This window comes from Mercenaria mercenaria, chromosome 19, assembly GCF_021730395.1.
Source record: "Mercenaria mercenaria strain notata chromosome 19, MADL_Memer_1, whole genome shotgun sequence".
In the NCBI taxonomy this organism is placed as follows: domain Eukaryota; kingdom Metazoa; phylum Mollusca; class Bivalvia; order Venerida; family Veneridae; genus Mercenaria; species Mercenaria mercenaria.
Genome location: NC_069379.1, coordinates 39,069,693 through 39,086,684, shown reverse-complemented (window position 1 = coordinate 39,086,684; position 16,992 = coordinate 39,069,693). Strand labels below are relative to the sequence as shown.

At 35.7% G+C, this 16,992-nt stretch overlaps 2 protein-coding genes across 2 annotated transcripts; both read left to right on the top strand.

The window, feature by feature from the left end:
• Nucleotides 1-209: 209 nt before the first annotated feature.
• Nucleotides 210-2,160, top strand: LOC128551154 (uncharacterized). Its single transcript, XM_053531632.1, has one exon. The coding sequence runs from the start codon at nucleotides 282-284 to the stop codon at nucleotides 1,458-1,460; it is 1,179 nt and encodes a 392-aa protein (XP_053387607.1). The 5' UTR covers nucleotides 210-281; the 3' UTR covers nucleotides 1,461-2,160.
• Nucleotides 2,161-8,406: 6,246 nt separating this feature from the next.
• On the top strand, nucleotides 8,407-12,509 carry LOC123542271 (uncharacterized). The gene has a single exon (XM_045328008.2). It carries the CDS (start codon nucleotides 8,939-8,941, stop codon nucleotides 10,049-10,051), a length of 1,113 nt encoding a protein of 370 aa, XP_045183943.2. The 5' UTR covers nucleotides 8,407-8,938; the 3' UTR covers nucleotides 10,052-12,509.
• The last annotated feature ends 4,483 nt before the right edge of the window (nucleotides 12,510-16,992 follow it).

Below are 16,992 nucleotides of genomic sequence, written 5' to 3'. Positions count from 1 at the left end.
TTACGCTATCACTTTCGGTTCATCAATTAAACGTGCAGAACTACCTTAATGATAACACTTTGTTCAAAGGCACATAAAAGTTAAATTTAAATTTTCAGTGATCGCTAAGGTACTGGAAAGAATAGAAAATCATTTGTTAGCTGTATTGTTTAACTAACTGAACTCTGTAATTACTGCAGTTGTCTTTCTTTATATATTTAGCCCTCATTTGCAATACAAATTCAGACACGATCTCTGTTGTAGTAATAACTTATGTATACTATATTGTGTTCTAAACAATAATGGCGGAGGTTAAATCTGACGAACGACATTGTAACTCTTCTCCAACACTAGAGGAAGCAGGTGTAGACGAACGAGCGAATGGAAAAGTTGATGAAACTGTGGTTAACAATCCTTCTACTTTCGATTTCGCGAAAAGATCATGGAAGACCGATTTTACTCTTATTGTTGAAGGGACAAAATTTCATGTTGCTAAGAATATTTTAGCTCTTGTTTCTCCTGTTTTTGAGAGAATGTTTGAAAGTGATTTCAAAGAAAGTACGACCGATGAATTGGAATTACCAGGAAAAAATCCAGATGACGTAAAGGCATTTTTGCTTGCTATTTATCCAAATACCCCTTCTACAATATCCAAAGAAAATGCATTTAAGATATTACCACTTGCTGACGAATACCATGTTCTTAATTTGACACGACGCTGTGAAGAAGCATTGCTTGGAAGCGTTGATGAAATGACAGAAGCTGAAGAACTGTATCGGCTTATCAAAGAAGCGCATTTATACAATCTGAAGGAACTGCTGAAGAGATGTGTCAGTTTTATATCTAACAAGTCCACAGAAGATATTGAAAAAGCAAACAGAGATGTCGACTTACCTGTAGAACCTTTAAGAAGTATTTTTCAGATTATTATGTCAAGAGTTAAAGAGTTGGAATCGTTGAATTTGAATCAGGCAGAACAACTACAGACTTTCAAAACATGGAGAAACTACTTCTCAAAAGACGTGACAAAGTCAGCTTTTCCCAAGCTTGATGAAGACTTGGCTTGGCTTGGACAAACATGGATGTTTTCGTTAGACGTGTTAAAAAAGAACACGGTTAAAGATATTGTCATTATCTGGAATACAGAATTAACGATTATATTTGAGTACATGTCGGTATTTTCTTATGGTTACGTGATTCGCGCACGACTCGTGAATCAAGACAAAAGGGAGATTCAATGCAAGTTTGCTATTCAATTTGCTATTCTAAACAAAATGCTTAACGACGAGCATCTTTCAGTCAAGCAAACATTCAAGTTTACCTCGGGCCAACAGTCGACAAGTTGTAACGTTGCAACTTTATCAGACATTGAGGATCCAAGGAAAGGATTTGTTTATGAAGGGAAGGTACAAATAGAAGTAAACGTATTTATGTCAGAGCCAAAGAAACTTGAAACAAACAACGAAGTATTAAGAACTTAGTACAATACAGATGCAAATACAGATACAGATTTTAATTAAAGTCGGTAGTAAATAAAAAGACAACATTGGAAAAGATATAAAGCTATCGACAGACAAATATTTTCAAAACAAACTGTTTTGTTAAATCAAATACATAACAAGTAGACAGTAAAGTTTTCATTCTTTTTTTTTTTTTTTTTTTTTTTTTTTTGGTTGTTTTAATTGTAACTAGTATTTCTAATGTATTTTGTAAGGAGTTCAAAATGTATTGATAGATAGAATTTTGTTTCAGAACAACAGCTGAGATGGAAATACATGCTTGTATTATGCTTTCGCATATTTTAAATGAAATTCAAATAATAAAAGTATAGAAAAGGTATTTCCATTCTAATATCAAATAGGGACGATACACTTTCAGGACACAATAGATTTTTAAACAGTTTGTGAATTGTTGCTTTGCAACAGTGTATTTTGTGTATTTTTGTTTTGAATCTTATTGCAGATGAAAGACGGCCATACTAGATAAATGTATATTATATAAATTCAAACTTCATAAATTTACTCATTAAGTTGTTCTTATAATAAAAAATCACATGCTCAAACATATCTTATACAATATTAAAAGAAAGAATATTTTTATTATATTACAATCACCCCTCAAGTTTCTTTTTTCCAGTTTTATTAATAGTGTCGGAATAATTCTTGTAGCTTGTAGCTTGTAGCAAAACGGCGTAAAATCATAAGTTTAAATCTATACTGTATGCTAGCTTAAACAGTAGTTTATCTTGTAAGGATTGTTAAGCATTGCTGATAAAATAAATCACTACAGTATAGAGAGAGAGTGAGCTAAATAATGGGTGTTGACAGGTACACAATTTAATGAGAGTTTATCAGTTTAGGTCGACTTTAGCGAGAGAAAGACGCATGTTGTACATGCAGTTATAAAGTGTGTTAGGGTCAGTTGGAGGCTCGATATTTAGCAATGCACTCTCCGTCCTTGGTCCGTCCGTCCGTGCGTCATTCCGTCCGTCTGTCAGTTAACAATTTCTCGTTATCGCATATCCGCATAAACTACTGGGGGATTTTGACAAAACTTTGTCAGAATGATGTACTGGTATCCTAGTTGTGTCCACCTGAAAATCAGACTGCTTCAACAATTTTCGAGTGAGTAATTTTAAAAATTAGCAAATTTCTATAGGGAAAATTTTTGAAAATCTTCTTGTCCAAAACCACCGTGCCTAGGGCTTTGATATTTGGCATGTAGCATCATCTAGTCGACCCCTACCAAAATCTTTCAAATTATTTCCATAGGGTCAACTATGGCCCCGCCCCGAGGGTCACATGGTTTATATTTTTTTGGGTTAAATTAAACGTTGCACCTACACAATTATAGGTCATATGGCGACTTTCCAGCTTTGATGGTGGAAGACTCCAGGTGCTCCTCCGTGCATTATGTCATCACGAGTGGGTACCTGGGTAGAACCATCGATCTTCCGCAAGCCAGCTAGATGGCTTCCATACATGAAGAATTCAAAGCCCCGAGTGAAACTCGAAACCACATCGATGAGGGGCAAGTGATTTGAAGTCAGCGACCTTAACCACTCAGCCGCGGAGGCCCCTACATTGTATACACAAACTTATATAGACTTATATAGGGAAAACCTTTGAACATTTTCTTGTCCAAACCACAAAGCCAGGGCTTTGATATTTGTAATGTAGCATCATCTAGTGGTTCTCTACCAAGCTTGTTCAAATTATCCACCTATGGTCAAATATGGCCCAGCCCCATGGTCACATGGTTTAATATGGACTTATATAGGGATGTTTGTCTATTTTATTTATTTTGTTTGGTTTAACGTCGCACCGACACAATTTAGGTCATATGGCGACTTTCCAGCTATGATGGTGGAGGAAGACACCAGGTGCCCGCTCATGATGAAATGATGCACGAAGGGACACCTGGGGTCTTCCTCCATCGACCTTCCGTAAGCCAGCTGGATGGCTTCCTCACATGAAGAATTCAACCCCCCATTTGAGGCTCAAACCCACATCGATGAGGGACAAGTGATTTTTCTTTTTTCTTTTTTCTGTTTATAACCAACATTCAAATTTGGACCACATGTATAGTTTTGAGTGGCTAGATGTACCTTGACATGAATTGACCTTGATCTTGACCTAGTAACCTACTTTCACATTGCTTCAAAGTTGGACCACATGCATAGTTTTGTGTACTGAAAATAACTTTGACCTTGATCTTGACCTAGTGACCTACTTTCAAATTTCTGAAGCTACAACTTTCAAGTTTGGAACACATACATAGGTTTGTGTACTGAAATGAACTTTGACCTTGATCTTGATCTAATGATCTTCTTTCACATTTCTCAAGCTACAGCCTTCAAATTTGGACCACATTCATAGTTTTGTGTATTGAAATGAATTTTGACCTTGATCTTGACCTAGTGACCTACTTTCACATTTCTGTAGCTACAGCTTAGAAGTTTGGAACACATGCGTAGGTTTGTGTACTGAAATAAACTTCCACCTTGATTTTGACCTAGTGACCTACTTTCACATTTTTGAAGGCACAAGCTTTAAATTTGGACTACATGCATAGCCTTGTGGTCTGAAATAAACTTTGATTTTGATTTTAACCTAATGACCTACTTTTACATTTCTCAATCTACAGCCTTCAAATTTGGACCACATGCATATTTTTTGTGTCCCAAGGTGAACTTTGATCTTGAAATTGACCTAGTGACATTTTTTTCAAATTTCTCAAGCTGCAGGCTTTAGATTTGAACCACACGCATAATTTTGTGTTCTGAATCGAAATCTGACCTTTTTTTATCCAGTGCCTATTTTCACATTTTAAAATTTAAAGCACATGCACAGTTCTGTGTATAGAAATGAATTTTGACCGTGTTACGAAGTAATTTCTTTCATATTTCTCAAACTACAGCCTTCAAATTTGAAGTACATACACAGTTTTGTGTACCGAAATGAACTTTGACCTTGAAATTGATCTAGTGACCTACTTTAACATTTCTCAAGCTACAGCTTTCAAATTTAGACTACACGCATTGACCACATGGACAGAGTTGTGTATCAAAATTAAATTTGACCTTGACTTTGACCTTGAGCTAGCCTTGAATTTTGAAACATTCCAAAATATTTCATTGGTGGGCGCCAAGATCACTATGTGATCTCTTGTTGAAGGAAAGATTTGTTTCTAGATTTATTTGTTAGAGATTGGTGGCTTACATTTCATTCTATATAATTGTTGATTTGCTCGGCGAATATTTTGGTTGTTTGGTTGTCTAACTGTGGTTTTGTTTTGAAGTTGATACTACTTCGGTTGTTGGCGGATTAAATTATTAATTGTCATGTGAGTTTCAAGTTTATGATTTGGTAGTTTGTTTGAATTCGTGTGTTGATGGGTTCTTTTGAATTTTAGAGATATATGAATTGATTTTCTGCAGTTTGGTGGTGTATTGTTTCGAATATATATTTTGCTCTGTGTTTTGCAGATTAATTGTTTAGTTTTGAATGTTCGTTGGTTAAAGCTTGTGCTGGCCGAGCATAAGTATTGAAATACATGTGATATTTTGTATATCGTATATACCTGCGTACATGTGATAAAGCTTGAAGAAAAGTGGTGCAAATTTAGTTATGTTTGTTGACAGAATGTTTATGGTGTGTGTTTGATCTAGGTGTAAATAGTGCGTCACCATGCTTAAGTTTATATTATATATGTAGTGACAAATAAGGCTGTTATTGGTAAAGATTTCTTACTACAATATCACCTGCTCCTCACCTCGTTAGTACCCTACTTGGATGGACTTTTGAAAACCTGATTACATAAATTATATTTCGAACCTTTGGCCATGTAAAGTATCTTGATACATCCGCTCATGTTATTTTATTTGAAAGCTTACAGTGCTTGTTATATTTTCCAGCGGTAACTGTCCATTTTGTGGAAACTCATTTTGAATATATTGCAGGGTGTTTCATACTCCTTATAAGACAACTATTTACTTTGGAATATTTTCATTATTTCATGAATAAAAAGTTCCAGTTTCGTAGAAAATAATCGAACAGTACCTAAAAAAAGTACATTCAAAAATGTATCACTCCGCCCTGGAAATGAATAGATTTGACCGTTTTATACAGTGTTCAGCTTTCGCGCATTTCTTATCTTCTACAGTATTAAACAACACCATTGCAATTTATTAGAAAAAGAGCTATTCCAACATGAACACTATTTTTAAACTCTAATTTCCGTGCAAAATGTTTAACTATTGTTCTGATGATAGTCAATATATTTTATGAAGGGCAAGTGCAATTAGAAGTAAACGTATTGATGTCTGAACCAAAGAAAATTTTAACAAAGATAGATTGTAATGTTCACGAATTACAATTATTTACAACGTACTATTACACTTGTATTTACAACTGTTTACTTTTACGACGTAAAACAAATTATCATTAAAGTGACTTCTATCACGATTACATTTTAGATTTATTTACCTTGTTGCCAATATTTTCCGTATACCCTATATATCCTGTAAACGCTTATGTTTATACATTATTCCAGACTTAGATGAGAATAAAATACTATCTATAATTCATAATTCATGCTAAAGTGAGACGAAGAGGATAATTTAGAGTCCTTCTGTGTGTTAACTTGTCTTTCCTGTTTCTTCTTTAATTAAAAATGGATTGATATGACAAGGAAGTAAATATATTTATCTATTATAAACCTATATGAAATCTGTCAAAAATACAGCTTGTAATTCACAAGTAAATACATGTACGAACAGGCAGAAAAAAAATCCGTATTGTACCTTTTGTATTGTATGTTGCGTGCTACTTTCATTTAATATGCATGACCTGAAATGATAAATAGCGTGCACAAAAAAATAGACTCAGATATATTTTAACATCGATAAACATTGAAATTTCGCTCGATAACAAAACAAGAAAAAAAACAGGTGAATGTATGTAATAAAAGGGTCATTATAACAGTCACTAGATCTGGGACTTTGTATTCGGCTCTTGTGCATTTTACCAGGTGGGGGAACACTTCGCGCTTGCTCGCCTTGTGTGATTCGACCTGGAAAAATCACCTTTAGTCGAATACAACTTTCCAGGTCAAGCTACTTTTATATAATAATCCTTTTATATTTCCTTAAAATTTTGTCCTTGATATTGTTCAATTGATAAAATTTTATGACAGCACTATTGGATTTTATTGAAGATTCAGAATGTTATTGATAACACATCGTGTTTTACCGGTAGCAAATCTTCAAAGTTTATATAATATCTGGCAAAAATCAAAAGCTATATATATACGGAGTTATGTTTAAGTAAATGGTTGGCTTCGACAAAATGTAACAGATTTCTTTTCACCATATTTCAGCAATTTCCTTTAACCAAAAATACATAATAATTGTTTTAAACAGGTTGTCAGTCGACGCGTTGTTACATTGTATTTTGTATTGAATTTACTATAGATGAAAGGCGGCCACAATATCAAAAATAAAAAGGAACTTGCTTATGTTATTAAAGTCACTCCTCACGGATGAGTCCATAGGACGCCTTGTCAGTTATATTGATCGAGGAACCTGATGTGTACCCGTCCTAGAATTATTTTAGGCATATATGTAAACTTTATGGAACATTTGTTTGAGGATAAATTGCTTGAACTATTTCTTCTATTATAAATTGAAAAGCGTTTGTATCGGGGTAATGGCGCTAAACTACCCTATTTATAAAGTTTTATATGAAACGGTCAATAAGTAAAAAATCCTTTGTAGTGTATTGGTCAAGGTAAGACAATTGTTATTGCAGAGGCCCTCAATAAATGTGTGTATAAAGCGACCTGATAATCTGTAAAACGCAACAGCGATTTCCCAATGTATTGCAACATATATGTGCTGTAGGGTCTTATGTGGCATATCCTACCCCAGGGTCCTCCAAGGCGCAGTAGTTACGGTCCTTGCCACTCACCGATGTAGATTCGATCCTTCGTGTGTAGAATTTCTCAGCTAGCTGACGGAAGGTCGTTGGTACTATCCAGGTTCCCGCCCATCTCTCCATCAGGAAATCATGTAAAGCTAGAAATGTCTCCATATGACATAACTTGTGTCGGTATGAATCTAAACCGAACAAACAAGTACGATTCCAAACTACTTAAATAAATTTGACAGTTTTATACAACTGCTCAGCTTTCCAAGTTTCCCCCTCCTCTGCAATATTAACGCGGTATCATAATCATACATGTACTATTACTACGTAGGTAGTCTTCAATTACGTGGACCTTACTTTTTACCTTAATAGGGGCAAACTGTCAACAGAACTTGACGTAAGTCTATTCAAGCTTGATCGAGAGTCTTCCGTGGTTGAGTGATTAACGTCGCCGGCTTCAAATCATTTGCCCCTTACCGATGTGGTTTTGAGCCTCTCATGGGCTTTTAAATTCTTCAAGTGATGAAGCCATCTAGCTGGCTTACGGATGTCGGTGGTTTTTACCAGGTGACATTCTGTGATGAAATAATGCACGGAGGAGCACCTGCAATCTTCCTTCACCATTAAAAGCTGGAAAGTTTCCATACGACCTCAATCGTATCAGTGTGACTCTAAATCCAGAAACAGATAATATATATTCCCCATCCCCGCCCGGAAATTAAACGAATCCTGATTACAGGTAGCCTGCATTTTGGATAAACTGCACGGACCTTATTTTGTCTCTCTAACATTAAAATAGATGTTCCTTTCATAGGAACGTTTTGCCGACGCGTCTTTATCAATTCACCCTTGATATTTATCGTTAACATTGCTATAAGGTTACAGGATGAAATGGATGTGATCCTTAAACATGTTTTTCATAGATATACTGGATAATTTCAACACGTCACAGAGTTTTACAAATCATATGGATATGCAGTCTGAAACAGAAAATGACAGATTAAGATTTAATTAAAAACGAAATTGGTTTAAGATCAAACTAGCTGAATATTCTATGTTTACATAAATATGAATGAAATCGATTTATAATATTGATAGCACATGAAAAGAACTCTAGATATTTAAATCGTTGTCTTTGAAAGGTAATAATAGTAAAAAAGAAATACATATAAACGTTATCAGCAAAGCGATACCGTTTACAAAATACAATATACATTCAAACGTTAAATGATTGAAATATTGAATCATATTCTTGTCAGGACATAACGCTGAAATTAATCAATAGTCATTTGAAAATGAATTTGTCATACAGATGTTTTCGAAAAACTATTAGTAAATTGGGATATTTTAATAATAATATCGATGTTTACCTTAAAAGTTTATTGAATAATTAACACGCAGTTGCAGTGCAAATCGGGACACGTTATCCGTTGCGATCTCTATTTACTGTTTTGGTTTTCTAATCAATAATGACAGAAGTTAAATCAGACGAACAACGCTGTGATACTTGAACAACACCTGCGGAGGCAAGTATGGATGAAATGGCGGATGAAAAGGAAAACGAAACAAGTACCAATTCATCTACTGTCAATTTCGCAGAGAGATCTTGGAAGAACGATTTTACTCTTATCGTTGAAGATACAAGATTTTGTGTTGCAAAGAATATTTTAGCTCTCGCTTCACCTGTTTTTGATAGAATGTTTGAAAGTGATTTCAAAGAAAGAACGACTGATGAATTGGAATTACCAGGAAAAAAGGCAGATGATGTTAAAGAATTTCTGCTTGCTATTTATCCAAATACCGCTTTTCCAATGTCGAGAGAGAATGCGTTGAAAGTATTGCCGCTTGCTGAAGAGTACCAAGTTCTTAATTTGAAACAACGATGTGAAGAATCATTGATGGGAAGCATTGATGTATTTACTGCAATTGACGAATTGTATCGTCTTATCAAAGAATCGCATTTGTACAGTCTAAAGGAACTGCAGAAGAGATGTGTCAGTTTTGTATGTGAAAAGCCCACTGACGAGATCAAAAGAGCAAACAGAGAAATCGTTCTACCGAGAGAGCCACTAAGCTATATTCTTCAAAATCTTAATGAAAGGCTGGTGTCCAACTTAAAAGATCTGAAATCGGCCAACGTGCTGTTAAATGAACAACTAGAAACTTACAAAACATGGAAAAACTACTTTTCGAAAGCCACGAGAAAGTCAATGTTTCCAAAGCTAGACAGTGATTTAGTTTGGAAAAGGCGAACGGTGATATTTACGATGGACACCGAGAAAAGAAAGCCGTTAGAAGAGAAAGTCAGTCTCTGGAATACAGAAATGGAGATGAATATCGTGTTCTATTCGGACCGTTGGTATGATGGCATTCAATCAACTCTTAAGAACATCAACAAAAACCAGATAGAATGTATATGGGAGATTCAGTTTGCTGTTGTGAACAAACTGCCCGCAAATGATCACCTTTCGTTCAAATACAGAGTCGTATTTAAAGAGGGCGAACAATTCGCTGATTGGAAATTAGTAGGATTATCTGACATAGACGATAAATCGAAAGGGTTTGTTGACGATGAAGGGAAGGTACAGCTGGAAGTGAATCTTTTTATGTCAGAACCAAAATCGCTAAAAGCCTTGAATCTATGAACTTGCAATTATAAGGTTTCGGAAAAATTGCAACTTAAGTCAGTGTTAAGACTAGCCACTAGACAAACGATAAAGAATTTGTAATAAAATTTAAATTTTTGTAATATTTCTTTTATTCTATACGTAATAGTGACAAATGCCAGTCTACTTTATAGATTTTCGCAGAGAACTGACTATTATATTATGATATTGGACAATGTATAGACAGGCTACATTCACAATTTTACAAATAAAAAATTTAAAAAAAAAATTTCATAGTCTAGGCTACTAGGCTACTCAGTGTCCAGTGAACGTGGTACAATCAGGAAAGGAAAAAAAAAAGAATCGGAAGTATTACAAACAAGACAGAACACATATTGCAAAAATTAAAATGGACTTTGATGTATTGCTGTAGTAAATACCACGAAGTTTACTCTGCTACAAAATTCAGAATGTTGGTAATAACGCTTTTGGATTTGCTAGCTTTCATTGTATAAGCATTTCTATGGTTTGATCCAAACAATATAACATCATAACATCACGCATTTCATTTAAAAAGTATGAAACAAAACTTGCACCCGAAGTTGTTTTGTAAAGACAATAATTCTATAATTTTGTAACATAACATAATGGTTGCCAAAATAGGTCCGTTAGTGAAACGCATTTTGTGATGATAGTACAGTGTAATATGGTTTTATTTTCCTTAATATTCGCGAATGATACAACTGGCGAATTTAAAGTATTCATCAATATTTATGTGCCTCACAACCAATTCGAAATATTCATAAATATCTTTGTGCCTCAGATCAAATTCAAAATATTCATGAATATAAATGTACCTCATATCCAATTCAAAATATGTTCCTCACGTTCAATTCAAACCATTCATGAATACTAGAGCTGCTAGAAAAGCACATGTGTCCCACAACTGCATAATCATCTGAATAATTTTGTGTCCTTGTCAACCATGAACCAGTACATGTATCACTGGCATATGTTTACTTTGTGTACAGAGTGATTTTCGGAAATTGAACGGCCGTAATTCTGAAGTGACTATGCCGATTTGGGAAGAGTTCGGACAGGTGTGTACAAAGCCATTCTTTGGTAATTTAAGGGTCATAATTCTGAAATGCCCGAGTCAATGTGACAAGTTATCGAACTTCGACGAGAACGTATTGACAAACACATTTTTTTTCAAGTTTGGTGAAGATCGGATGAGAAATGTACGACTCAGAATGCGGACAAGTGTGTACAGAGTGATTTTCGATAATTCAAGGGCCATAATTCTGAAGTGCATGTGCCGATATAACTAGTTATCAAACGTGTCCGAGTTCTGATTGGCAAACGCATTTTGTTCAAGTTTGGTGAAGACTGGATGAGAAATGTGTGACTAAGAGCGCGGACAAGATTTGTGACAGACACAAATGCGGACACAAACACGCGGAAACACACACAAACAGGAGTAAATCGATATGTTTCATACAGTGAAAATTGTAGACTCGGTTTGATCGAATCTGTTCATGAGCAGTACTGTGAAATGCAGCACTGCCCACGCCCCCCTAGCACCGGCTTAAGCAGTATTCAATTTTCAAATCTACACGAGTTGAAATCAATGATCCCTAAGGACCAGAAAATATAACAACACTGAGATGATGTCGGGACGAATTTTTACGGCCGCCACACAGCATTTAACACCTTCTGTTGTAAAGTAAATATAATCTGGAATGCTTCAGTCAATCCCTCGGACGTACCGAGAACAATGCAAACAGTGAAAATTGCAGACTCGTTTCGGATTGAGTCTGTTCACGAGCAGTAATGGAAAAGGCAGTGGCTAGGGTTCCGGCTACCTAAATAACTCTCTCTCTCTCTCTCTCTCTCTCTCTCTCTCTCTCTCTTTCTCATATATATATATATATGGTATATGAACATGTACATCAAGGTAGCCTTTCTTTAATAAACTTTATAGTTCAAACATCGTTTTTATCCAATAACAAGTGAGGGATTTTCAAAAAAGTAACCAACTTATTTTCATATTGTTTCATAACTGAAGAATCTGATCCACTTAATCATGAAGTAGTTCAAAATTAATGAGTATGCATTTTCCGCCTACTATGAATTTCCCACATTCTAGGAGGCGGAGCAATTACCAAAGCAGGGACTGCATACAAGAAATAATGTGTCTATGTAATAAACAGACCAAAAACATAGATAAATCAGCCGTGCCATGAGATAAACAAAACCGTGGGTTTGCGACCAGCATGGATCCAGACCAGCCTGCACAGCAGCGCAGTCTAATTCCAATAGGCTTTAAAAGCGAACAGCATGGATCCTGACAAGACGTCTGGATCCATGCTGGTCGTAAACCCACTATGTTGGTTTTCTCATGGCGCGGTTCAAATATCAAATTATGTTTTTAGTTTCATTTTAATGCAAGCTGTACTTTTAGAGTTCAAGTTTGACCTTTTTGCACCTTTCACTACCTCTACTAGTCTAAAAATAAACCAGGGTGCACTTAGATTCTACTTTGTCTTGTTTTATTTATACACGTAGTTGCTTAAATTGTAGTGTTAGATCATTACGAGTTAAACCTGCATATTTTATTTGCCACAAACTACTCGACAAGATTTAGTCGTCTACTATGTATTTATGATAACTAACTTAAAATCTTCCAGCACTGGATCAACAGCTGTTTTGCTAAAGGTTGGCACTAAAATAACTTTGTATAAAATTGTAGTAAACATGTACTTCTCCATCAAGAGTGAAGATAAGACTAGCCAATGAATTCCAAGAGACTGGAGAAGGCGTGGTTAAGTTTACTTCAGAGAGAGCTTGTTGTTTCTTTAACCTGTCAGTTAAATGAAATGGGGTGTTTAATCTACAAATAGGTTATAGATACACTTATTACATACTCGTTTCTATTCCCCGTTAAGTTACACTGGTACCAGAAACGTCAATATTTTTCCATATACTGACGATTGAATTTCATATCGGGTGCGTGACGTAATTCAGTGTGTGCTGTTGCACTATTTTCTTCTATTTAGTTCATTATTGTCAATCCTGTTCAGACCATTGAACAAATTATGGTACTTACATTATATTTATACGTGTAGATGAGTATGTAATAAAAAGGTTATTATCTTTGCATCGAGAAATATGCACTCGTTCTTATGCATATTTCCCGATACAAAGCTAATAACCTTATAATTATTGAACTTCTAACGCATTAAGTTTCGCCTTCACTACGCTACGCTCCGTTTCGGCAAACTTAATTGCATTAGAAATTTAATAAATTATCTATAACCTATACGTATTATAAAGAATCATTATGCGAGTTAAATAAATTATATTTTTTGTGATTAATCATATTAAAATTTACTATTTGCGAAATACCTGTTTAGTTCGCCGTATTTACGCACTGATATAATAATATTGGCCAACACTTTGTCATGTTAATTGTTTTAGGTACTTGATACATTTTAAGTGATCATTACCGTTTTTGCACCTCTATGTGTAGACTAGCTACAAGTCAGATAATAAGTTCTTTATATACTTGTATGTCCTAGGAAGACATCTTTCATTTATAGATTGTCCCCTGTTGAATATCACGCAGACGTTTTTACATTCGGCAGCATGTTATAACTATAAAGGGAAGTAATTTAACATAAAGTATGAGAAGAGACTATGACTGGCAAATGTAAGGTCTGTGACCAGTCTACTCTCTGTGCGAATTTAATTAATCAATTACTGCTTAATTTCTCCGCAAATTTGTTTATAAGTCAATAATTTTGATTGGATCTAATTGTTTGTTTGAACAGATGAGCTCTTTATTATGAGACAGAGTATACTTAATGTGAAAGATAATTACATATCAAATGACCTATTTTCTTCATTTGGGTTTTACGGCGCACCAACACAGTATAGGTTATATGGCGCCAAACAGGTCTACGAATTATGGTTTCACATCTCATTTACATCGAAATAAAAACATGAGGTATGGAATCAAACTTTGCATACCTGCTGGAATCGGGTTACAGCAAAACCAAGTGTTAAGACCCTATTAGTCGCCTTTTACGATCATGCAAGGGTAAGGCAGTGGTTCCAATTCTTTTCATACATAGATCATCACAGAACCACATGGGGCTAAAAAGACCTAAATCTAAAGGATCGCCGACAATTGACAAGCATCTATCAGACACAGCAAACAACAAAAAATCATTAAAAATTTATGAATTAATAATCACGCTATTTCAACACGCCAATTACGATAACGACAGTCTGATCATTTGTTAATTGATATGATAAAATGTCAGCCGCTATATGTGTGCGTAAATACGGCGAAATAAACAGATAAATCAAAAATAGTAAACAAGAGGGTCATGATGACCCTGAATCGCTCACCTGAGCCAAAATGGCATCCTTATGCTATAAATTAGAAAGTAGGTCAGTAGGTCACATTCATGGTCACTGAAAGTCAGTTTTAAGATCGGTGTGCAAAACTGTACAAGTCATCCAAATTTCAAGTCTGTATCTTAAAAAACAAAAAAGTAGGTCAGCAGGTCAAGGTCACAGTCAAGTGACCCCTAATCAATTGGGGTCATCAGGTAATTATAATTAAACAGTCTAGGAAATATGATCTGATAATTTTTTAAGTATATATTCCTATATAAGTTATATAATAATTGATCTCCAGGGCAGGGCCTTTTTCCACCCAAGGGGAATAATTTGAACAATTTTATTAGAGATCCACTAGGCAATGCTACATACCAAACATCAGGACAGGACCTCTATTCGTCCCGGTGGCATAATTTGAACAATTTTGGTAGAGGACCACAAGGCAATGCAACATACCAAATACCAACCCCTGGGTTATAATTTGAACAATTTTGGTAATTTTGCGGATTACAAGGCAATGCTACATACCAAATATCTAAGGCCTAGTGGTTTTAGACAAGAAGATTTTTAAAGTTTTTTCCTATATGAGTCTATGTAAAACTTGGGATCCCCAGGACGAGGCCTCTTTTCACCCCAGGGGCACAATTTGAACAATTCTTCATAGAGGACTATTAGATGATATTACATGCCAAATGTCAAGGCTTACGCCTTGCGGTTTTGGACAAGAAGATTGTAAAAGTTTTTCCTTTCGGTTGCCATGGCAACCAGAGTTCTGCATGGAATAAAATTCTTTGAAAAATTTTGGAAGGGGGCCATCCAAGGATCATTCCTGTGAAGTTTGGTGTAATTCTGCCTAGTGGTTTTCAAGAAGATTGTGTAAGGAATTGTTGACGGACGCACGACGGACATTCGTGCGGTCATAAAAGCTCACCATGAGCCTTTGGCCCAGGTGAGCTAATAAATCGCAAGAAATGTAATTTATTTAACTAATATGATAGTCCTTTATAATACAGTATATTAAAGCCGGCTACCTTGACTATCATGTCCATATACGGTATGTATATAGAGCCGGCTACCTAGCCACTGACAATGGAAAATGCAACACTGCCCATGCCCCCTAGCACCGGCTTGGGAATACAAATTAAGTTAAAATACAGCCGATAAGCTATTCAATATATATTGTCAGCGTAAATAAACTATTTTTCATACTTATTGATTGATCATTTACTGTTCATGCATTGCTAAATAGAAGTGCGCATCATTTTACGTGTATGCAATATTTACATCACAATGACTGTAAAATACTAAACATGAAATCATCAACTTTTCAAAATTGAACTAGAATTGATTCAGTCCATTTGGGTAGCTGGCCCTGTTGTCTAGTGGCACCATGCTTAATTGGTCAATCCAGAGGTCCGGGGTTCGAATCTCTGGAAAGTTCTTAGAAGCTCTGGAATGTCTCCAATCTAACTACAAGACCAGGGCTTGCTCTTTCCCGGAGAGAAAATGCCCCGTGTGCTGTACATCAGGTACATTAAAGAGCCAAGCGGACTTTTTACAAGGAGCTATGCTAAAGATTAATAGCCGGACACGTTTGCATCAGTCGGCTCCACTGTGTTTGCACTGCGAATTTCGCATCATCGGTTGCATTTGTCTATTTATATATATGCATATATTCAAAACATCTTTGAAATGTTGTCTTGGTGCGAAACCTCGCTTGGGGCTGTTGCATATTCTTGAAAGTCTTTTTAGCTAGTATTATTTTTGAAAAAAAAAAACAAGAGGGTGCGTTTGATGCCCCCGGTAGCATCCTTGTCGGTTCAAAGCAACCTAAGTCCAAAACGAGGTCAAGTTCAAGGTCAAACTGAGGTCAGGTGATGTCTGAAGATGGGGAATGGTCAGAGGTTACATCTACATTAGTATCAACTCATTCTAGTAAGGGGTATTGATGCTAGGCGAAACGGTCCCATTGTGTTAACCAAGAGATGGCCCATATAAAGCAACCTAAGTCAAAAATGAAGTCAAGGTCAAGGTCAAACTGAGGTCAGGTGATGTCTGAAGATGAGGAATGGTCACAGGTTATATCTGCATTAGTATCAAGTCATTCTAGTAAGGGGTATTGATGCTCGACGAAACGGTCCCATTTGGTTAACCAAGAGATGGCCCATATAAAGCAACTTATTACAGGAGGGTCCTGGAGGGTTTATCTAAGTAATATGAGCTACATGTTTCAAACGTCAAAATAATGTTAAAATATTAAGAAAGTAGGTCAGTTGGTCACAATTATGGTCACTGAAAGTCAGTTTTAAAATCGGTGTGCAAAACTGTACATGTCATCCAATTTCAAGGCTGTATTTTAAAAAAAAGTAGGTCAGTAAGTCAAGGTCTCAGTCTGGTGACACCTAAACACTTGGGGTCATCAGGTAATTATAATTAAACTGCCTAGGAAATATGATCCAATAATTTTTTGAAGTTGTTTTTCCTACATAACAGGTGACCCCCAGGACGGGGCCCTTTTTCAACCCAGGGGCATTATTTGATCTATCTTGTTAGAGAGCCACTGCGCAACG